Raw genomic sequence first — 24338 nt, 5'->3', positions numbered from 1 at the left:
ATTGAATAAACTTTTGGGGATGAAGTCATGTTTGTTTTCGTGTCAACCACGTGGGCTGCCCCACTAATTTGCTTTTATAGTCACCCTAAGAACTACTGAGCAGGAAGTGACAGACGAGTGTCATCGCTGTCATGTCGTCTTTGGCCTCTCCACCGATACCGTCAACAAGACAAAGGATTAGAGCCAATTAAAGGTTTAGGCTGAGATACTGATGCATCTGCTCTCCGAACAATTCTTTATTTACAGAAACATGTAATAACCTTACTTAGATTAACAGTCCTAACTGGGCTGGACCCTGCAACCTTGTGGGTGACCACTGGCCTCACGTTGGAGCGATGGTGGAGAACAGAGAGTTGTCCTTCAGAGAAGTGACCTGCAAAAGTGAATGGGTTAAACTTCTGCTCTGGACAGAGCTGCTTACCTTTACACCATGCTCCTTCCACTCAACCTGCTTTGTTCAAGAGTTTAAATTTAGACTACTTAAGGGGAAAAAACAGTTAAAGAAAATCCTAAAGCTTTCTAGCAGTCAGGTGGCAGTGTTTTGTTTTTGTTTTTGTTTTTGTTTTTGTTTTTGTTTTTGTGGGTTTTAACCCATATCATTTCACACAACTGTACTACCAAGCAGTGTTAAATAGTTAAATATGGCTGAAGGAAGAGATCGTTGTATTGACAATGTCAACAGGGAGAAATTTTCCTGAAAAATGTTTGTTTCACATCTGCTTTTTTCTGCCACTTGCAACTTCCAACTGTGCTAGGCATTTCTAAGGATAAGAGAGTAAGGAGGGAGTTAGAGAGATTAAAAAATGAACAAGAACATCGGGAAATAAGATTGTCTTCTGAGCATGGAGCTGGTCCGAGTGGGATGTGGTCAGTGGAAGGAGTGATGCTAGGGACAGCAAACACCGAGGATGGACAGTGGGTCAGGTATGGGCTTGCACAAGAGCACAGCGGGAACAAGAGCAGCACTTTAATTTGGGGTTGTGCATGGAGAAACGTCACCTCTCCCTGTGAATCAGAGAGGCTAGAGAGGAGTTTTGGGCTTAGCAAATCCTTCGCCTGACTTCCTTGCCGAGGAGCGCCGCGATTCCCTGGACCAGACGCAGGAACTGGGCCGCAGACTCCCAGGAGCGAAGCACGACCCAGCCCAAGGCTGGCTGCTGCGGGGACAGCTCGCCCAGGGTTAGCAGGGCCCCAGGAGACCAGTGCCAGGCGCTGGTCACCTGCTCGCCCTTCTGAGCTTCCCAGCCTGGGAGCAGCCCCCACGACCGCACTTTGCCCTAAATCACATCCCACTTCGGGCTGCGGATTTACGGGATTTTGACTACCCTCGCTTACCAAAAACCCTTCCCAAGCCCCAGGGCGACAAGCCCGCAGTGCCGCTGCCTCCCTTCCCTCCGCGGCCACCCCGGCGGGCGACAGCAGCGCCGCCCCCTCGAGCCCCCCGACGCCGGCAGCGGCACGACGGGGACCCGACCTCCCCCAAACCCCCCCGACCGCCCCCAAACCCCCCCCGTCCGCCCCCACACACCTCCCCCGGCCCCCTTCGTGCCCCCGGCCGCCGGGCGGAGCCCTCCCCGGGGCACCCCACAGCCCCGGCCGCCCCTCGCCCTGCCTCCGCCCCGACGGGGCGGCCGCGGCCGGCGCCGCCCCACAGCCCGGCGGCCGGGCTATATAGGGCGGCGGGGAGCGGGGCGCAGCGCGGTGGAGCCATGGGCAACCGGGTGGCTCGGGGGGACTTCGAGTGGGTCTACACCGAGCAGCCCCACACGCAGCGCAGGAAGGAGATCCTGGGTACGTCGGGGGGGTCCCGGGTTGGGGTACCGGGGTTGTAGGGGGGCGCCGGGGTTGTTCCCCCTCCGGAGGGGGCACGGCGAGCTGCCCCCCGGCTTTAATGCAGCAGGTGGAAGAGCATGGGGGGAACATCTGCGGCGTTTCATCGCTTCTCCCATGCAATATGCTCCTTGAATTTCTTTCCTCGCGGTTTCCTCCTTCAGCTAGGGGAGCTGAACTGCTCCGCTTGTCAAGGCAGCGGAGGCTGGCTGGGATCCCTCCTCAGCGCGAGATCTTTTTGGTGGCGGTCGCACAAATGGGGATGTGGGTGAGCTTGCCAGAGAGCAGCAGAAAGCCCTGCTGCTTGCTTTGTCCTGGCAGTAAGGAGGTATAGCAGTAAGGAGGTATAGCTACCTTGTTTTTTTCCTTTTGTGCAGGCAGCATTTAACAGTACATATAAATATGTTGGGGGGCTTGGGGTTTCCTGAAGCTGTTTTCCAAGAAGAACCAATAATTCAGAATATTGTTGTGTATTTCCTGAATTTTTCCCTTCAGCATTTTATCAATAAAAAAGACTTTGACTTGTTTTACCTTCCCTCCAATCAGCAGCATAAAGTTTTTTAAAGATCCTGTATAAAGGAAGGGGCTGGGGCTTGTGGCTGAGGGCTGGGCAGGGGCTGCGATAACCAGGTGCCGTTTCTCAGCTCCTCCATGCTTTCGTAGATTAATCCAGGATCGGTCTAAGCTAGAGAAACATTTCCCATGTAGTTACGGTGGTGGAATATCCTGGTACAGGTTTGAATTGCATCCAGGAAAATAGCTGTTATTTTACTCTGTAATAATGATAGAGAGACAAATGATATCATTATATAAAAATGCTGCCCCTTGGTGTCGTGCCACTGATGCTTTTGGTGACGGGAACTATGTTTTGGTGAGCTCTGGGTAGGAGTGTGTGTAGTGGGGCTCCCCCTTTCTAACCTCCTGCTTTCCACATCTTGCTTGGAGTGGAGTCTGCAGCCTGTGGTGAAAGGCAGTGCTGGAGTGCTTGGGCTGCCTTACCCTTGCCTTGACAAACTCTTTTTTTGGGACCTATCAGCCTAATGCTTGCAGAGGCTTTGCCCCACACTTGTTTTGGGCTCAGAAAGAGCAGCTGGAATCTAGGTCTGTCTCCTTCCCCCCAGCGAGGGAGCAGGAAGAGTGGTGGGGAAGTGGAGATATGGACTAGCTGGGCAGAAAGGGTCATGAAACTAGTGTCATGAATGCCAAAACATCACCAAAAGTTATTGAAACTGTCATGATATCCCATGTGATATCGGCGTAATCACTGTCACTGTATTGCTCAATGCCTGAGGGTCAGTAAACCCTGGTGTTTAAAGTGTACTTAGCAAAGTATCTAGTGTCTGTTGAGCAGAGTACGATTCGTGAATCTTGTATACATACGAACATTTATCCATAAATATCCCTGTATTTTACATTTTTGTGTATAGCATTGCTTTAGGGACAGAAGCATTCCGTGCCGATAAAGAAAGTATTTCCTTCCCTGTAGGTTAATGATTTAGTAGTTAAGTACTGAAACTGGATTGTTTTCTGTTCAGGCTGTAGCTTTTGGAGATGTTGATCTCTCTCAGGCATGGCTACTTGGATTTAAATGCAAATTGAAAATTATCTATAAGGGAAGAAAATACAGGGAGCCTGACAAACACATTAGGCAGCTTCTTTCCACAGACGCGCTATTTCCTTATGCTGCTTTCCCAACCTGCTTCTATGGAGTAACCGAGTTTCGTGTCCTGATTTAATTGTTAGCAGTCCTGGTGCCTCTATGACTTTTGTTGGTGGTGATGATATGCCTGAGTGACAAAAATGCCTCTGAGTTAGAGAAATCTCTTCAAGAACTGTCAGTTCAAGCTTTCCGGCTGCGGCGGTTGCAGATTCCCAGGTAGCAGCCCTGGCATATTTGACCCAGGAGTGATCTTTGGGGCAGATGGTTATCCGCTGGGCGGGAGGGCTGTGTGCCGACAGGGCTGGCTGGAAGCTGGCTTATAGCAGGGCTCTGTTGCAACAGATGAGCCTACTAGGGGTACGATTCACAGAATCACAGAATCATCTAGGTTGGAAGAGAGCTCCAAGATCACCGAGTCCAACCTCTGCCCTAACACTAACAAGTCCTCCACTAAACCATACCACTAAGCTCAACATTTAAACGGCTCTTAAAGACCTCCAGGGAAGACCTCAACCACTTCCCTGGGCAGCCCATTCCAATGCCTAACAACCCCTTCAGTAAAGAAGTTCTTCCTAATATCCAACCTAAACCTCCCCTGGTGCAACTTTAGCCCATTCCCCCTCGTCCTGTCACCAGGCACGTGGGAGAATTTGTGTAACGTTGTGGAGAGCTGTGTCAGGGAAAGACCTGGCTGAAAACTAACCCAGTGGAAGAAGGATTTTCATCTGCTATTGGAGGGAGAGACCAGGTGTAATGTAGAGGGGATATGTACTTCTAGAAGAATTAATATTTCAACATTAGTGGCGGTAAGGGTCTGTTGGATTAAAACGTGTAGTACTGTGATCTTACACAATGGGAAGTGTTGGTGTTTTTTTCTGTCTCGAGAGAAAATGAACAGACTTACTGCTCAGATGCTGGTAACACCATAAGCACACAATGAATGGTCATTTCATCTGCAATCAGTTCTCCAAATGCAAGCAATGAGCAATATGTTGTGGCATGGGAAGAATGAGATCTTACATGTGCTGTGTGTTGGATCTAACTTTACAGAATTACTGTAGGTTGGTCAGAAGGTGTCTTGTCTCTCGGGTTCCTTAGAGAAGCATCTGTTTGCTGCTGAGGATGAGGGCTGAATCAGTGTTGCTCATGGTAAGCTGGGAGTAGCTGCAAATGATCTAACATCCAAGCATGATTATATACTTGGTTCTTTGGCAAGTTATTTTATAGTGTAGATGGAATAGGTGCTTTATCCTGTAGAAAGGCTGAGATGTTAAACTGGGAGGGAAGGAGAGGACACAAAGCAAAGGCCAGAATCCATTTGATTTTCACATTTAGCCAATTTCTGAGTATAATAGTTTCTAGACAATAGGAGTTTTGCTCATTTATTTACAGATGAGTTTAGTATTTCTTACAGATGACTCCTCTGCCTACCTAAACTTCACATTTATGAAAAGTCTGATAAATTGCACCTACTAAAATGTGCAAGATGCATATCTCAGTAGCATAAATCAAAGCTCTGAATTACATATGCTTCTGGCAAAGAAACTGAGTCTGTTTCCCCTTTATACTGCAGTACGTGGGCACGCTGCTGCCACTGATGTGCCTGTTCTCTGATCAGCGCATTCAGAATAGCTGCCGTCTCCGTGCTCATGCAAATTCCCTTTGGGGATCATCTCCAAAATAAATCGCACGAGCAGAAAGACAATGTCCTAGGTGTTCGTGGTCTTCTGCTGACAACGTATTAAGTGCACCTGAAGGCTTCAGCGTGCTCCATGCTGCATGTTTTTGTTTGAGGTTGTTGGGAGCACTCTTTGTAACACTCCTACCTCCCCTTACTCCCGGCCAGCTAATAACCAAGCATAAACAAACGGGTCACAGCTGCTGGAATAGTGGTGTGCTGACACCATCCACCTCTGTTACCAGAACCGTGGCACCACTGCAGCGCTTTGCCTCTGGTGGGCACTTCTGGGTGACCCAGCTCCTTTGGGCCTGACAGCACAAAGCGGCTCAGGTGCTCCTGAGGGGCACGTAGAAGTCCGTGCGTGGTGGATATGTAAAACGTCTGAGTAATTAGTTGGGTCAAAAAGGCTCCTTATTAGTTTGCACGCTGGAGGGGGCAGGAGACGAGGGAAAGCAAAGCTTTTGTCATGCATGCTGTCCTCCGGGTGTGTCCTACCTGTGTCCTGGCTCACGTATGGTTTGAATTAAATGCAGCTCAAATGGGCCATGCTGTTTGTGAGCGTGTTCACAGGCTGAGCTGCTAAAAAGCAAAACACTACCATGTCAGCAAACTGACCTATTTGCTTGTTTGTTTTTGGTACAAATACCAGCTCCAACGTAAGACATAGTGTGGTAGAGCTAACATCCTGCGCCTGGTATCTCTTATTTGATCTGGCACGGAGTCATATCTAATAGAACATAGTCCAGGACAGCAGCATCACAGACTTTTTTCTTTTCCTCCTTTTTAACATGCCTTCTGAAAACATTATACTGAATAGTATGCCCACTGTGACTATACCTGTATGCCACATTTGTGGTCAAAGTAAAGGAAGATGAAGAAATTAAATTCCTTCTCTTGTTACTCCTACCTCTCATGGATGTGAGCACTGCTGCTCCTTTATAACTCCACCACTTCTGTGTTTCTGAACTGCTCCATCTTTTGCCCATGTCCAAATCTTGTGTCTACCAAAATGTGCAAGTGCTAAGTACGTGGTGTCAAAGCAATGAGCATTTGTGTCTGTTGCCCTCACTGAGATCTAACTGGGTCTCTCCAGAGTTATCTTAAAACAAAGCATTATCAGTGGGACCAGAGAATGAGTGAGGGTTCAGAACAAGGTATTTGTAGAATCATATAATGGTTTGGGTTGGAAGAGACCTCTAAAGATCTTCTAGGCCACCCCCCAGCATCGGCAGGGACATCTCTTGCTAGATCAGGTATTCACTGTCTCCTGAGGAGCAGAAACACCAGGAACTGGTGACTGCTTCTCTAGGAACAATTACTCCAGCCCTAACTGGGGATTGCTGTAGAATTACGCCGAGTGCTCCTGGACTCCCAGAAAGGTCCTCTGACTACATTTTTTTAACTTAATGCTCTTTGTCAGTGGTGTTTCAGAATGAGGCACGCCTCTAGAAAGGTAACTGATGCTTACACACAACAGTGGAGTGATCTCTGCAATTGTTAATTTGGTAAACGAGTTGTTTCAGAATCATGAACGCTTTTGAAAATAAACTCTCAGCATTTGTTCTCTCTTGACTACTGTTCTTTTATCCACACTGTTGAACAAGTGGGAAGTGCTGTATTTCATCGTCCCGGTGGAGTTTTCAGTTGCTCTGAGTTTATGGCATGGAGACTGTGGAGCTGGTTGGGTTGGGCAGAATTATTAACTACAGCTGCATACTGTGCTAAAGTGCTTGCACTGCTTTTTCACCGTGTGCTGACCTTGGAGACAGAAAAGCCATGTTTCTGCACTGCTGTACATCCACACCAGTATGCCTGCTCTCCCAGTGGCAATATGTTGGCTCTCTCTGGACAACTGGAAGCAGTGCATGGGGATAAGCTGTCTGCTGGGCTGAGCTAACAAATCCCAGAAAGCTGGAGGCTGGAGCATGTGCTGCGGAGACAGAGTAGCTGGAACTGTCCTGATTGTACTCTAAAGGGCAAATCCTGGTCCCATATGGTCACCTAACTTTGTGTTTCTTCTTTCCTTCTTCTCCTCTCTACCTAGAATGGCAGAATATTTGTTTGTTTTTCTCATGTCCCTGTTCTCCATCCATGACATGACTGTTGATAATGAAGAGCTCACTATAAATTATATTTTATGACCATCTTCATATGCTAGCCCTGACCCAGTGCTTGTTGGGAAGCAATGGACTCCAGCCTTATGGAGACTGGTCATGTTAATTACCGAATAGTGCTTAGAAAGACAAAGAGAGAAGAGATTTGGGAAAGACCAGCATGATGTAAGTTCATATGCATCTTAGTGTGAAACTGTAGCAGACGCCAGAAGGAGTGTAAGTTTTGGAAGGGTCAGCATTCAACGTTCTGCATTTGCAGCCACTCCACCGGTGGGGCTTTGAGCCTTCAGGAGCTTTGCAGCTGCACCTGTCAGCAGCCTCCTGGAAAGAGGAAGCAGTTATCAGTATTAATGATAAGCGCACACAGTGTTTTGGCTTAACTATTATACAAAAATTTACTGTTGGATAGGAATTTATCACGTTCAATTTAATATTAAACCCAGGCAAGTTACTTCATAGCTGTCACCTGTGATGAATGCAAGCTGCCTGCATCGCTGCTTGCACACAGTGCTGCTGCTGGTTACTGCTCTGAACTCCCTTCTAGGTAAGCTGCAACAACAATAAATAGGTCAAAACTTTCTCAAACTACAACATAAAAGCACTGCTTAGTCATTTTCCTGTCCACTTAGGGGTTTTTTTTTGTTTGTTTTTTTTTTTTTTTTGATTGAAGTTACCTGACTTTGGCCAGGCAGAACAGATTTGGCCATTTTGTATCTGTGCGACAGCCGGAGTGGTGGCTGCAGTAATTTCTCTCTGCCAACTGCATGACTGAAGGATTGCAGTTGCTTGATTTAATAAAGGAATTTCTCACTTTTGGACAGATATCCCTAAGGCGGACATTAAGCTATATACAAATATTTCTGTAATGGACTTCCTGACCAGGTCATTATATCAAGTTATTCTTGAAAGCAGATATCCTGGCACTTTGTGTAAAACCTTTAGTACCTGTCTAGGTATGAGGGAACAATTTCTACAATGTTACCATTTCTAGTGTGAAAAAGTATAATTTCTAAAACTGCAAAAACAGGGACAAAAACAAAACAGTGAGGACAAAAATCTGGATTTTTTTAAGAGATTTTTGTCGAAAAGCTAGGCTGACTTGAGAATGATGCGAGGTTTTACTAGTGCTTTCCCACCTGCCTGAATATTTCTAATGATGATTTTGTCCCCTTGTCTGCACAAGGGGAAGAGCCAAGGATATCCCTTCTCTCATCTTCATCCATAACACTTAATCTTTGTCTCTTAACATCTGTCGAGCCTGGCTGCAGTTGACCACCAGGCTCCAAAGTTGTTGGAATAGTTGCAGAGCATGCCTGCATCAACCTGCTTCCTTAACTTCTGCTGCAGACTTCTCAAGGTTCACTCCTATAAAAAAACCCTCATTTGCATCCCTCACTCAGTGCCTGGCACTGCTTTCGAGGTCACATGAAGTTGTGTGTATTGTCTCCGGTGTTTGTTTATAGTACATACAGCTGCACAGATGCAAATCGTCGTTACCTCATTTTATGGCATTGGTATCACAGTGATAGGCAGATGACATTTGATTTTCTATTCATAAAATGTGCCTATCAAATTTGTAGGGACACATTGTGTAACCTCAGGCTCCAGAATGAGTGACTTGTCCTACAGTCTTATCTATGAGAGCTGCAATTATTGATAAATGCAGAGTATGAGTAAAAACAGGGAGGTTGATAGGTGGGTAAAGGCCATAAAACTGGAAAAATTCCAGTGCAAGGTAGCACTAGGAGTGAGAAGTGGGGGGTTTGTAAAGAAGAGATGTGAAGGAAAGAGCAGCACCTAGAAGATAAGCTGGAATTCTTTATATATATATATATATATATACATATATATGTAAAAGATCAATTGGACGGCCACCAAAGGTTGGTAAGCTGGTCCTGTACTGACATGAGTCAGACCTGGCAAGTCGAATCCGTGTCCCTCTAATCCTTTATTGCAGTATTTGTGAGGCTGCATGTGGGATTATCTATGTGATTTTTTTCATGCCTCTTTCTGATATGTGACTTGGGAACAAGCTAATGAATGGGAAAATAGGAAAAAAAAAAATCTGTATCTTAAAAATTCCTGATAATATTACTGACTTTCTAGTGATGTTAGCATGTGCAAAGGCTCGTGCACGTTGTAAGCATTGGCGAACACTCACTTATGAAACTTTTCTTAATGCTACAGTTGTCATGTAACCACAGAGTAAAACCAGGAGAGCCTGTTGCACAGCCCTCTTGCCCTGCTAGTATGTCTGAAACCAAGGTGTGGAAAGGATTACAAAGGAGGCACCTGTATCTCTCTTCTGCTGAAAATAGCAACTGGATGGGGCAAAAAGAAAGCAAAGTGGAAAAACTTGAAAAAGATGCTTTTTGAGCTTACGTTTGATGGTTATTAGCATCCTAATACTCATCCTCGTGAGGGTGCGTGGTGCCACTTGTTGACCACCAGGGTCATCCAATATATATGCACACACGTCTTGGACATGAAGCTGGAAGTGGGGATGGAGCCCATACATTAATAAAGTTTTTGCTGTAGTGGTAACTTTGCTCTGGAATTTCTATTTTATAAATCTAGGGCCTCAAATTTAAGGTGATAAAAGTAAAAAGCACCAGTGTTGATTGTTAACCTAACTGTGAGTTAATGAGATTTTCTCTGCATTTTTCTCTTTAGCAAAATATCCAGAGATCAAGACTTTGATGGGACCTGATCCACACTTGAAGTGGATTGTATCTGGAATGGTTTTCACGCAGTTTCTAGCGTGCTATCTTGTGAAAGACTTATCTTGGAAATGGATTTTCTTTTGGGCTTATGCTTTTGGGGGTTGCATCAACCATTCACTGACCCTAGCCATCCATGATATCTCACACAATGTCGCCTTTGGGAACAAGCAGGCCAAGTGGAACCGATGGTTTGCGGTCTTTGCCAACCTGCCAATAGGTATCCCTTACTCTGCCTCCTTCAAGAAATACCACATAGACCATCACCGGTACCTTGGTGGGGACAGCCTGGATGTGGACATTCCCACGGACTTTGAAGGCTGGTTCTTCTGTACGCCGCTTCGGAAACTGCTTTGGCTCTTCCTCCAGCCTTTCTTCTACAGTCTGAGACCGCTGTATGTGAACCCCAAAGCAATCACACGGATGGAAATTTTTAATGCCATTGTGCAGTTTTCTGTTGATCTTATCATTTACTACCTTTGGGGGCTCAAACCTATTATTTACTTAATAGCAGGTACAATTCTTTGCATGGGTTTACATCCCATTTCTGGGCACTTCATAGCAGAACACTACATGTTTTTAAAAGGATTCGAGACCTACTCTTATTATGGACCTCTGAACTGGCTCACCTTTAACGTAGGCTACCACATGGAGCACCACGACTTCCCCAGCATTCCTGGGTGCAAGTTGCCAATGGTAAGTAAAGCACGAGCGCAGTGACCTGGATTTTTATAGAAGCTGCTAAACTGTCTCAAAGCAGTCACTCTAAATCATAGATCATTCTGGTTTTTTTTAGAAAAAGGATAAAAGGAGAAAGCTCTCCGAATTTGTTTCTAATCCTTTCTTTTTAAAGGGAGGCATTGAGAGAAATAGCTGCCAAAGTGCTAGAATATGTAGGTTATTTGAAGGAAACATGAACTTCTGAGCCTCAGAGGGCTCGAGTAATATTTTTGCAGTATAAGATCCTCAAGCAATAGTCTAAATTTCTCTACTGCTTTTCCTCAGCTACCCAGTTTTGACTCTCTTTTAAGAGCCTTTATAAGAGTAAAGGCCCATCTGAAGTGAGTCAGGAGGCAATCACTACTTGAAAATTGTCTAATAATCAATCTATGTATTAACTCTATTGCTTGATTAACATCAAACAAAAGTCTATTTTTGAGATGACATAAGTACTGGGGCGTGTTCCAGCTTGACACAAATAGTACTAGGAAATAAATCCCCACTCTACATGACTTGTTTTAGCTCTGCTGCCCCACCCACAGAAACTGAGGGTGCCTGGTCCGTCAGAGGGAAAGCGCCGTGGCTTTGCTCTTTCTAAAGTCGAGCCCCCTGTTGTTTACATTTTATCAGTTGTGGGAATCAAATTTGCAAAGCCCAGGTGTCTAGGAATGGTTTTGAGTCTACCACCAGGAATGTAGCTGCTCTTCTGGATTTTAATGCGAGGGTTCCTCGGCAGCTGTGCTCGCAGTGCCAAAGGTACGTGACTTTGAGTATTACTCCTACACACAGATCCTCTGGCATAGCAGGGAGGAAACATCTTCTGCTGTTGGGGAGCTACAGCAGCAACATCCTCCTGAGGAGGAGGCAGAGCTGAGGAGGCTGAGGCCCTGGAGCTGTGATCCCCACGCTAGTGCAGAACACAACTTTTATGGTGGTGTATCTGGGCAAATTGATTTTGGGAACTCCACTTTTTGGGTTAATGTTTTTCCACACAGAAACACTGACAGAAGGTTCAAAACAAGAAGCTATACAGCCTGCAGTTCTGTTTTAACATCTCCCCTTGACTGCCGGAGGCCTGTCCTGAAGAAGCTGACTATTCCCGGTGGGGTTCAGGGCAGCCAGCGTTTACATGTCAGGTTCTCCCATCAGGCACTCCTATTGCTGATACACCTGATAGCTCAGCTGGGAAATGCATGAGCTTAGTTTTAGTTACAAATGTTCAAACTTGTTAGATAGGCTTAGATACTTAGATTACTGAAATGTAAATACAAGAAGAGAAGGAGGTTTAAGCTTTGTATCTTACACAAGGGAGGTGAGTGACTAATTGAACTTGCTGGGACTGTTGCTCCAGACCTGAACGAGACCTGAAAAGCTCTTCCCCACCCACATCACAAATAGCTTAGCGTAATTTCTCGAGGCAGTGTAGCAGCTGGAAGTGTCTGCACTCCCGTGTAAAGAGGATAGAGTTATTAGTTGAATTTCATGGACTTGTTTTCATGTGTTTCTAGCTCTAGGGCAACTGAGACTTGCCCTGCTGGTGAAGATACCAGGTTTGTCAGTCATCGTTGCCCGATAGAACAATACGGAAAACTTGAGTCTTTGACAAGTGAACATTTGCAAGTGAAAATCTATTATGAAGGGGAACTCCTTTGTCAAAACAGCTGTTGTAGAAAATAGTTTGACCATTAAAACGTTGTCTGTTCTTTCCTGCAAATTGAGGAGAAAAACCTTTGCCTCTTTGGTTGAAGGAGCGGGGACAGACTCTCTGGATTGTTTTAATGCATGACCTTCATAACAGGTAGCGGTAGAAATCTCCCCATGCTTAAACTCTCAGCAGATTTTTCACTCAGCAAAGATCTATTTTTTTCCACGTAGTCTTCAAGCACTCAAACTTTTAATAATTGAGTTGCTTTATTTGGATGACCTCCCATTTCTTCAAATGTTGGCAAACATAAAGTGGAAGAAAGTCTCTGTTCTTGCATGAATGAGAGCAGTGGAGAAATAGGATCAGAAAATAACTGGATCTTAAGCTTGAAAAGTAACAGGATCTTCTGCTTGCTTATCAGAGAAGTAAATTTTGTCCTTTATTACAGGTGTCTTACCCAGTATGTTCTGAGTAATATGTTTGCCGCTAGAAAGACCTTTACCCTGGGACTGTGAAAAACTTGAAATATAATAGGCTGTGCCATAAGCTTCTAGAGATTAACAGTGAGTGACATTAGTGCAGTAAGAACTTGTCCCGCTAGTATAATGAGAGATTACACAAGAGATCATGAAACTTTTCATTGTAACGAAAGACCTCTCTAAAAAAATACCTATAGACTTATGACCAGATTAGCCTTTGAGTGAAGCCTTAGAACAATAAAATTGCATTCTTCACCAAGTGAGTAAGAAGATTCATTCTTCATTATCTGAAGGACTGAATAGACTTACAGTGAGGGGAGACAGGAGAACAAGGAGGAACTCAGTACTCGTCCTACAAACAGCAAAAACTGCCGTGTTACCAGAGGCAAACAAGTTATTCATTAAGCTTGTGGGAAAAGTGGAAGACATGGTATGAAGCCAGATTTGTTAGACAAGACTGGAAAACATGGTAGATGTACTCCTTCTGCACTGCAGGTTTCATTAACCCTGTGGTGGCCAGGAGGGCTAGCTTGAGTTCTTCCTCTTCAGTCAAGGAGTATGGAGGGAAATCCTGTACTCTGGTTTCTAGCACTCTAAACAATTTTCTTATCTCATCATAAGGATCTCTAACTCCTGTATTACCCCAGGACAAAAGGTCTGTAACACTTGTGGTGGAATACTAGGTTGTATTTAACTTCCGTGTCTATCTGGTACTGTGGAGTAGGATGGGGGCCTTGTTGCTGTGCTCTACAAACACAAAACCAGAAGCAAAGTTTCCACCCAAAAGATTCATTACTTACCTCCTTGATCTACTTGAAGGATAGCACCAATATACCAGGTGCCAAGTGTTAGCTAATTGTGGATTTTGATTTTGGGTTGTCCTTCCACAATAGCTTCCATTCACTTCTAGTTGTGATCTATAAGAAGGGAGGAGGAAATTGAAGCAGACGGGCCCTTTCCAGTGCAACAAGGAGAGCTTGGAATGGGGAAGGCAGAGGCAGGATGTAGAAATACTTCGTCACAATACCATCCTTTTTGAGATGATGGTAAGACTGGTTGCAAAAATTGCTACCTGGAAAAACTGCCGTCCACAGGTTTTGTGCTGTACCCAGAATGCAACATGGGGGATGCCTTTTCTAGCCTACAGTATGCTTAATAAAGGTAGTTTAATGCTGTATTTAAAAGGGGACCTGCATTTAAAAACAATAAAAATGCACTTCCTGTCAACTTCTCTGTGGACAGTAAAAAGATCATTTTGTTTTGCACATGGAGATGCTGAAACAAATGGTAGCGGATAAGCTATTTTTGCTGGGAACCTTTTTTTGTGTACATGCATTGCAGAAGAGAAAACACTTTTTTTTTCTCCCATATGCTAGCATAATGGAAACAAGCACCAAACACACTTCCTTGTCGTTTCCATAAAAAAATCCTTCACGTGTCCCCTCTAACTATATTCATTAAATTTTTTCCTGTTCACCATTCCTTTGTCAGAAACATTTTATCATGGTATTATAGTTTATCTTTTCTCCCCAGTTTCTGTACATGTCATGCAGTTTTCCTGCCTGGAGCACAGAGACCTTACCAAAGGTGCAAGCTCTGCCTGCCTTCCTGCATGAAGTGCTGCTGAGCACGAAGCTAAAAAGGGACAGGGGCAAAATGCTACTGAGCTGCTGCCCCACAGATGGGTAACCCACTCCAGTGCAAGCCCTGAGCCATCTCCTATGGTTTCTAGATTGAACTTACTCAAAAAGAGATGGCACCATACCCTGCCGGGAGGCGCTAAACTGATATGCTTGGTGAGCAAGCAACGCCTCCATCCCTTGATGCTGGCAGGCAGCTTGCCAGCCATGAGTGGTCTGCCTGCTTCCAGGTCACAAAATTCACTCTTCCCAGTGGAAAGCTTCCTGGTGGCAAAACTATTTTGTGGCAACTGGGGATGACATTTCTTGTTTATCACAAACGGGAATAATTTCACGTGGTTCACACACGGATAACAGCTGCATTCCTTTGGAAAATAGGAAAACTACAGGATCTCCTCAAGTGTTCAGCCAGGGTAGCTGTGTACTATAGGAAGCTTTTGGGGATGGGGACCTGGTACATCCTTTATGTCTGCATAGGGTCTCGTTGGTGACCTTTATTCACCAAGGAGCTTACAGCATGAACAGTCCCTCTCATCCTCTGGCTGTTTCAGTTACCCAGCTGGGAAAGGGAAGGATGCAAACCCCAGATTAAATCATTTCTTACCGTGGTTACAGGAAGAGAGCAGGGAATTAAATCTGCATCTGCAGAGCTCTTACCCAGTGCCTGGAAATCACCCTTCTTCCAGCTATTAACAAATGCGTCTAAGGGGAAATGTTGGTGTTGTCTGCATCACGCCGAAAATGAATCACCTCTGAAGTACAGGCCAACACTTCAGAGCAGGATGTAGGAAATTATCAGGCAGTCACAGGTATTTGGTGGCAGGCAGAGCATAATGAGACCTGAATTAAATCTCCCTCCTCCAACACAACACTGCCACGCCACTGGCACAAGGAGTGCACGAGGGCTGAAGTATAGAAGTAAAAGATCGTAACAAAACGTGTGTTACCCAATCTGCCTCACAGGGAAGTGTCTGCTAGGGAGCTGAGCTGACCACGTAACCAGCAGTGAGCAGTGCTGGCTTGTAATTTACTCCAGGCCTCACCTGGAGTACTGTGTCCAGTTCTGGGCTCCCCAGCACAAAAATGACAGGGATCGCCTGGAAAGAGTCCAGCAGAGGGCCACAAGGATGATACGGGGCCTGGAGCATCTTCCCTATGAGGAAAGACAGAGAGACCTGGGTCTGTTCGGCCTTGAGAAGAGAAAACTGAGAGGGGATCTTATCAATTTTTCCAAATACTTGAAGTGTGGGAGACAGAGGGATTTGGCTGACCTCTTTTCAGTAGTTTGTGGGGACAGGACAAGGGGCAATGACCACAAAATGGAGCACAGGAAGTTCCGCACCAACATGCAGAAGAACTTCTTCACGGTGAGGGTGACGGAGCACTGGGACAGGCTGCCCAGGGAGGCTGTGGAGTCTCCTTCTCTGGAGATATTCAAGGCCCGTCTGGACGTCTACCTGGGCAGCCTGCTCCAGGGAACCTGCTTTGGCAGGGGGGTTGGACCTGATGATCTCTTGAGGTCCCTTCCAACCCCTACAATTCTGTGATTCTGTGATAATTTTGCTCCGGCTGTGAATCTTACCTTTTCACAAAGTGCTGTGTTAAGACTACACCATTACACTGTGGATGCTGACGAGTCCCTCCTCCCAGATGGCCATTTATGTGCAGCTCTAAATTTACTGGAATTCCCTGGAAGTCTTTGCTGGGCTCACTGTAGCTGGCTCTGAAATTCTGCAGTGTTTTTAAAGAGAGAAGTCGTGCTGTCCAGCCAGACAAACTGCTCTAGCATAGAGCTTTGTTTGTCTAGAAAGTGGAGTTTTAATAAAACAATGCCCAAATTGGTGTTTTTTTTTTTTTTTTTTTTTTTTTTTTTTTTTTTTTGTGAAATGTACAGTAGCTCACACTGATACCCAGGAATTCTTACAGTTCCCCAAACCTGCCAGGTCTGAAACCTCTTTGTCCTCTGGTTCTGGCCTTGCTCCTTCTGCACCACCACCCACAAAAACACGCAATGCTTCTGTGGTGGCAACAGTTTTAAGGCTTGTGGATTTGTAACAGGGATGAAACTTTGTGAAATTCAGGCTCTACTGAGGAGCCCTGCAGCATTTTTAACACTGGGCTGAAGGGAAGGGACCACCCCAGGATCTCCTCTGCCTGGAGGAGGAAGCCCTCGCAGGTTTGCATAGGGGTAGCAGAATGGAGGGGAGGAAAAAAAAAGAAAAAATCAATTAAAAAATGGCAAGCATAGCCCAGGCTGTCATTGGCATTTTCTCAATTGCTATTTCTCTCCTCACCAGAACCCTCAGCAGACAAGTATTGCGAGTGGCAGTCCTTGCTTAAATACAGCGTGTTGGCTTGCTGGCGATTTGTAGGGCGGATTAGTCACCTCGCTGCGGAGAGCTCTCCACCTCCCAAGTGAGCGAAATTGGGTTCTGACTGAAGGCAGAGGTCCATCATCTTTCAAACCCTAGCACTGCGAGGCAGAACTTGCATCCAAAATCGAAGTATCTAAATGGATTTAAGTGTATCTTGTTTGGCTGAACTTCAGGAACTCACAAGCAGTAACAAGTGACTTCAGGTTACAGCTGTGCTATCAGAGCTGAAGAGGAAAACTGAAATACACCTGACACCGTGCAGCTAAACATCTTTTTCTCTCTCTTGTTCTTCCAGGTGAAGAAGATTGCAGCAGAATATTACGACAACCTTCCCTATCACCAGTCCTGGATTCGAGTCCTGTGGGACTTTGTTTTTGATGACAGTATCAGTCCGTATTCAAGGGTTAAGAGAAAATGCAAGCTGGCAAAAGAAAATTAATGGACTAGCTCCAGCTAGGAGTCGCACTGGTATTTGGTTTGTTTGTTTGAGTGGTGTGAGTGTTCTGCAGGAAGAGAAGGATGCTCCTATGTGCTGGCATAACATTGCTACGTGCTCCTTAGACCAAGAGGATAAGTGTCAAAATGCAGCAGATGGATGCACTATTTTAGATACTATTTTGCTAATACTTTTAAATAAAGGATATTTGTGTGTGTAGCCTTGAGAAACTACACTAGAGCAAGCTACACTTATATGAATCTTGGTCTAGACTTAAAGTTAACTTCCTGGGACAAGTGTGTCCCAGTCAAAGCTTTTGGCTGGGCTGCAATGGAGAATATTTGGTGTCTGTGTGTGTGTGTGTGTGCATGTGTGTAGCTGAGGGCTGGTTTCTCTTCATGCCAGATGTGATGTAGATGCTTTGCATGCACAGGACCATGGAAGCAGGGATGACTGGCATGCAGTAGCAAATGATACTCTAGAAGAGAACACAAGGGTGCCTTTAGCTCACACTTCTGTCTAATCCAGTGTCTGATGCCTGACAATGGCTGGTGGTAGAGATTTTGTATATGAAATGGAATATGTATGTATTTTTGTACATTTGGATCTTTATTTTAGTAGCTGCTGTTTGACCTTTATTCCAGAACTTTGTTTAAACCTTTACTCAACCCATTTCTATTCTTAGGATCTAATATTCAATGTAGTTATGTGGCAGAGCTGAATTGTGGAGACTTGACAATGGGAAGCACGTGATACCTGTTCTTCCCTGCACTCTGGAAAGCTGACTACTAAACTGTCCTTACTAAGTGGTTAAAGGAGAACAGATCTATAAAGGTCCTCTTATAACCTGACAGCTTAATCCCTCTAATGGTTTTGACTTTTTTTCTTCTGGAAACCCATGTACATTACAAAGGAAAGGATTATTTTACAGTCATGTTGATCCCTCAGAGTACGCTGTTAGGCCTGGGAAGCCCGATTTCCTCAATAAACTCAGTTTTGTTCCTCCCTCCTGCAGCACTGGATCCAGTGAGTCATTCTGGTGCAGTCTTCTGGCCTTTCATGAGCCTGGCACAACAGGCAGCTGAGGTAGCCTGCGGCAATTTGGGTTCCTCCACCTCCATTTCCTTTTCCTCCAGTTTCCTCATTCCTCTGATTTTGGCAGTCAGGTCAATAGCCAGGCTTGCTCAGCAGTGCAGGATCCTTTGTGACGCAGGGGCTGAGCACCAGTTCGTTCACAAATCCTGGTTTGGTCCCTGGGTTGGGCTTCTGGAAGAGAAGAGGAAGGACAGATCTCTTTCTGCCACTTCACCGGTGTGCCTTTTCCCCAGAAAAGAGGCCTTGGTGTGGGAGCCTCCATTAACTTCTTTGTGGCAGCGCTCATGTCAGGGAGCTTCGCTTTTTTATTAATTTACTTCAGTGCTGCTGGCACGTCGTTATCATGTATTCAGCTTGTCCTTAGCAAGCTGTTGCTCAACTCTTAGCCAATTTAGCAAGCTAATATAAAAACCATAATAAAGATTATGCTGTGCTCCTCAATCTGACTTTTGTACTTCTCCTCCATGGGGAGTGACCTTTCCCTGGTTCCCTTAGCTGCTCCGTGATGCGGTCACCTTTGTGAGCTGCACATTACCAGCCTACCCTGACACAGAGGGTCTGGTATAAACCGGGGGGAAGTAACCAAAATTGTCAGCTGCTTCTGACCCTGCCTCCCATCAGCATTTCAGTCGTGGTCCCACCTTGCTTTGCCACAGCGTCCCTGCTCTCTGCAGGGACTGGGAGCTGCTGGAAGTGCTGGTGCCTGCGGGTGTGCAGGGCGAGCCGAGCTGCCATGAGTGTGGCTGCTGCCAGAGGAGGCTTTGGTCTTGTCCTCTCCACGGCCACTTGTTTTTGGTAACCACAGAGCAAACGGGACTGGGTTAGGAGAACGTGGGAGCTGGGTATGGTTTTATTCTCTTCACTTAAAAATCTTCACTAATCCTGACCTGTGCTTGGAAGCAGCGTGGGGCGTCAGCTGGAACCAGGCAGAGCCCCGGGCCTCTCTTTGCTGCTGTTCCCTGTCCCTGGGATGTGACAGGGTGTAGAGCTGGGTGAGCACCTGGGGAGGGGATGAGGTGTCACTGCTTCTGTCAGCCAAGCCCCCCTGCTTGTCCCCGTGCACCTCGGGGCTCTGCTCCCATTAAGCGGCCCTGTGCCATCTTTAGTTCGTTGGCTTAATCACAGGAGGCCTGCGGCGATGGAAGAGGGTAAGAAAAGCTCACGTAGAGCCGGTTGCTGATGTTAACGCAGGGGCACGCCGTATCCAGGCTGCACACAGCTCGAGCGGCGGCAGTTTTTGCTGACCTTAGGCACAATGCACAGCTCTGAGACAAAACACAAACTGTGCCAGTTCCTCAAGAGTCTTCAAGCTTAAATAGAGATTCACGAAACAGTTGTGACCATCTGCAAGGCAGCACTTTAGGGAAGTAGTTGCCATGGTCAGGTATGCCGCTAAATGGGTTTGTAATTAAGGAACACATCGGCTGTTGTGTGAGATTTATGCAGCAGACCATAATAATCTTCACCATTACTGATGCTTGGCTGTGTTCTTCCTACCAGAAAGTCTCTTCCTCCTGGTCCTGGGGCTGCAGTGTTGCATTGCACATCAATGTCTTTCGGCTTTAGCTCCCACATGGACTTCTGTCCCGCTGTCCTATGCCAGCCAAGTGGGAAGACAGCACTAAACAGCCAGCACAGATCAGGCCTGGAGCTTGCGTTTGAATTAAGTTTAAATTTATCCCGTATTTAATCTACAGTATAGCTGGGAAGAAAAAAAAAAAAAAAAAAGAAGAAAAAAAAAAGTGTTTCTGAAAGACAAATGGGGCTGCTTTGAAGGCTCCCGAAGCATAACCATGGGCTCTCCAAGCCAAAGCAGATAAAAGTTTATAAGTAACTGGCAAGCCCGCCCTGCCCCTGCCTGCCTGGGTGTCGTGTTGCTTGAAGGCACATAACCCCAGGACAGTGGAGGCTGGCAGGGCCTTTGGGGGGCACCTGGTCCCCCCCTGCTCAAGCAGGGCCACCCAGAGAAGGCTGCCCAGTCCATTCTGCTGTGCCACGCTGCTCTGCAAGGTCTGGGGGCAGCCATGGCATCTCAGGGGCTCTGCTCCTGAAGCAGCTCCTTCAACATGAAATCTTCAGGAAGGCCTGAAGCAAGGCAGGGGGCTCGGGAAATGCTGGGCTGATTTCAATAGCTGAACTCCGATTGCTTCTTCCGTTTACACAAAGCTATTGAGAAGATGGTATCGCGGCTGCTGCCTTGTAAATCTTGCACTGAACCAAGTCGAGCAGAAATTCCCAAGATTGCACCAAAGAATGGGAAGAATGGCACTAAAGAAAAAAAAAGTGTGACCTGATATAGATATGAGTGGGTGTGTGCTATTAAGTGCTCAGCCGTGCCGACGCAGCATCCTGTATTCAGATATGAGACTTCAGTTTCCATGAAATAAAGCTCATGAAAGGCTGCACATCGCTAACAGATGAAACGTGTGAAATATTAACGAGTGACACCCTTAAGCCTCTAGTTCAGAGGTGTTGCACCAGTGATTTCAGCACTGCCCTAACGCCTTCTGTAGCCTTGCTCCAGATGCACAACCCCCTTTTATTTACTAGAAGCTCTTACAAGTGCAGGTGATGGGACTGGTGGTTTTTTGTTTTGTTTTGTTTTGTTTTTACTGATGGCAGGAGATGCAGCAGGACAGACAGTGGTGGCCTGAGATGAGCCATAAGCCAGTGACCTTCACAGACCAGCAAAAAGTCACCGAGGTTTCTGCACAGGCTCTCCGTTCCTGCTCTGTGGTGCTGCTGCTGCAGGGTGAGTCTTCATCACCTTCCTCCCATCCTCCCCGTGCCAGCAAGGAAACACATTCAAGTGGCATTGAGGTGGGGAAACTGAAGAGATTAATGAAACAAACAAAGGCAGGGCCATGTGGACAATAAACAGTTTATTACCAATATGAACACAGATACTGTGATGCACTGACGTACCATTTTTTTATATTGTGATAACTCTGAGACAAAGAATTTGTTGGCTGACAACTAACATGTCTCTGTTTTCTTCTGGTGATGCCACAATACATTTCTGTTGGCAAAGGATCTTCATTTACATTGCAGACTACTAGTAAAATTACTTTGAAGTCATCTATCAAAAGCAAATGATTCACGTGTGTTCTTATCTACTACTAAAAAGAAAGGTAATACATTTAAATAAGCAAATACAAAATACAAAAAAGGCTGACAAATCCAATGTGCAGTGTCAGATGAAATCTAAAAAATCCAGAAATTTAAAATTTAATATTCTTTAGATTAAGACTTTTAAAATGAAGCGAATCCAAGGCAGCAGCAAGCTTCAAAGTGTGCTGAGTCTGCTAATAAAAAGGGTATAAGAACAAAGACAGTGCCGGTGTCCTCTCTCACCATCTTGCGTGACCTTGGTACACTTAGAAACGATCCGCTCTTCCTAGCATTCTTAGTACCGTCCAAATGCTTTGCAATCATTATGTTGTACTGATCCTACTCAACTCCTGCCGTATGGCTAGAAAACCAAACCAAAAAGTTAGTGCGTAACGTCATGCCCAGCGCGCGGAGAAGGCTAAGTACAGAGGGTGCAGAACGTACGCGCCGGTAAAAGGATGAGTGGAGGGTAAACAGATGAATAAGGGTAAGCAGTCAGCTGTTTGCTTGCAAACTGCAGTAGTGGTTTAAGAAGTTGCATCTGTGATTTATATGGATGTCTTATTTTGCACTGGAATGATCTGGGGAGTCTCTGAGGGCCAAGCTGCTGGGGCGGTAGCGTACAGGTAAGGGCGTCCTCACCCCAAACTGCCCAGCTGCCGGTGGGCACGTGGTGCTAGGGCAAGGGGAGGGGGCGTGGGTTTAGCTGTTTCACAGTCTCCTCTATTTCCCCTTCTGTATGAAGCTAAGATGGGGAGTGCAGGGTGTGGGCATGGACCTTCACATGCCCTAACGCAGGCTTCAAGTAGGTATTTTGCTGTGCGTGTCAGTAATAGCGTTATTATGCTGCCTTATGTTGGCCTTGAAAAATACATTTTATCATCAACTGCAGAGCAATTTATAAAAAAATTGCGGATACATTTAGTACAGCTGTTGCACTTTTCACCGAATTGGAAAAATACATGGCTATTCGGGTTGAATGAAGGGCTGAAACTGATTTTTGAGCATAGGAGGCCTATGGAGGATGCTCAGGAAGGATTTCCAGGTAGGTACCTTTGTCCCCTCCTGCTTGGCAGGCTAGTTAAAAGTGATTTCACGCTCCCTGACTGTGATCAATTGATGTGCCATGGGTTACGGGCCGGCCATTTTTCCCACTCCCACCTCTGAGAAGCACAGGGCAGTGAATTTCTCACAGGTTGGGGTGGAAATGCTTGTCAACAGCATAAAAATAAAGGATGTGAATACAGCATCACAATCAAAGCTCAGTTAAGGTAGACGCATGTTCTCCCGTTGTGTATATAAATCAGAGCTGCTCAGGCAAGTCTGAGAACACCAGGGAACTCCCTGCAGTGCCTATCGTCTTATCTACAGGAAATTAGTCATAAAGGTGAGAAAAATAATAATTTTTCTCTTTCTTACCATCAATTATCTCCTCTTTCACTTTGTGTAACTCTCTTACAACTTCCTCCAATATTTCCTGATGAGACAAAACACAAGTCAGCTGCTCAGAATCTCCTTCTAACCAGTGGAAGAAAACGCAAGTTTAACACGGTTGTGCTGTGCCCCCGCCTGCGCTGATGCTCAGAGCCTAGCGCTGCTCTCAGCCAGGGCTGCAGAAGAGGCCGGCATATTTATTTGCACGTTTCTGTACAGACATCTTGCTCGAATAGCAGTGAGACTGTGCTCTCTTGCTGCTCACCAGCTATCCCTTCTCTAAGCACCTAGTTGTAGAGGAAATCGGCAGACTGAACAGCTGTTTTGCTCGTACAGCGCATGCATGGGGGAAAATGGGTAGCTCGCCAAATCCGACTGCCAAGGACCTTTTGACTCACCTGTTTCATTCGATCGAAATCTAAGGCATCCATAGCCACGTCATTGCTGCTGCTCACTGGCTTCATCCTTGAAAAAGGGAAGAAGAGGACAAAAAAGCAGCCCGTCAGTTGCCTGCAGTGCTCGCCCAGCCATACCCACCTGCTGGCCCTGGCCCTCGAGGAGGCTGCTCCTGGACTGCCCACGTCGCGCAGAGTGCACACCAAGGCTGAGCCCAAACTTAATTTGGACTTTTTTTTTAGGGGAAGGCGGTCTCAATGATTTTAAACTAGAAAATACTGAGAGGACTTAACAACATACTTTGTTGCAGCACTGGCAATTTGCACCCTTGTCTTGGCACCTAGGCTTTAATCAGTTGCCAAAATAACAGTAACACACAGGTTAGCAAAAGATGATTGGGAGAAGAATAACCCAATAATCCTTTCCCTGGAAGGCCTGACTTGAGCCGAGCTTGCTGATAACACTACAGCACAGGCACTTTGTCTAGACCCAAAACCAGCTGCAATCTGCCCTTACTGCCTGATACACTTGAGTATTACCAGTCTTCCAGGACTGTGTTCGTCCACAAGCTGACCTCTGCTGATGGCTGATGAAGGACCGTAGGGAAGCTGAAGCTGTGAGACTTTCTGTTTTAACCAGTAACTCTAAAACATCTTAGAAATGAATCATGCTAAATAATTCAAAGAGAAGATTTCAAATAACTTTGCCGTCATCTTTGGGCCCAAGCTGGCTGAGATCCTGCCACCTCTGTGGGTACACTTGGTCTTGCAGCCTTTTCTTGAGAAACCCTTCACATTTTTGCTACCATCTTGCGGCTAAGTTGGGAGTTAAGACAGATACAAATGCTATCAAACTGATCAGGAAGGAAACAAGACACCACTGAGAGCTTCTGCAATGTGCCCTACTCCCCCTGCAAAAGTCAGATGAGCAGCAAACACTGAGAACTACTTCCAGGCATTCAACTAGCAATGGATTTTTCCCAATTAACTTCTCCAAGGTGGA

At 45.9% G+C, this 24338-nt stretch overlaps 2 protein-coding genes across 7 annotated transcripts in view; one reads left to right on the top strand and one right to left on the bottom strand.

The window, feature by feature from the left end:
• Nucleotides 1-1659: 1659 nt before the first annotated feature.
• DEGS2 (delta 4-desaturase, sphingolipid 2) lies at nt 1660-18314 on the top strand. Its single transcript, XM_048069737.2, has 3 exons — nt 1660-1791; nt 9959-10701; nt 17160-18314. Exons 1-3 carry the CDS (start codon nt 1710-1712, stop codon nt 17301-17303), a joined length of 969 nt encoding a protein of 322 aa, XP_047925694.2. The 5' UTR covers nt 1660-1709; the 3' UTR covers nt 17304-18314.
• A 2944-nt stretch (nt 18315-21258) lies between these two features.
• Nucleotides 21259-24338, bottom strand: part of EVL (Enah/Vasp-like) — a 146492-nt gene continuing 143412 nt past the window's right edge. For all 6 annotated transcript variants that reach the window (XM_048069736.2, XM_048069733.2, XM_048069727.2 and 3 more), the window contains 3 exons: nt 23339-23405; nt 22926-22983; nt 21259-21867 (listed from right to left, as the gene is read on the bottom strand). In XM_048069736.2, coding sequence (XP_047925693.2) covers nt 21830-21867; nt 22926-22983; nt 23339-23405 — 163 coding nt within the window. In that variant the 3' untranslated portion in view covers nt 21259-21829. The remainder of the gene's footprint in view (nt 21868-22925; nt 22984-23338; nt 23406-24338) is intronic.

Source organism: Anser cygnoides, chromosome 5 (genome assembly GCF_040182565.1).
Source record: "Anser cygnoides isolate HZ-2024a breed goose chromosome 5, Taihu_goose_T2T_genome, whole genome shotgun sequence".
In the NCBI taxonomy this organism is placed as follows: domain Eukaryota; kingdom Metazoa; phylum Chordata; class Aves; order Anseriformes; family Anatidae; genus Anser; species Anser cygnoides.
This window is presented reverse-complemented; position numbering and strand designations above follow the sequence as displayed.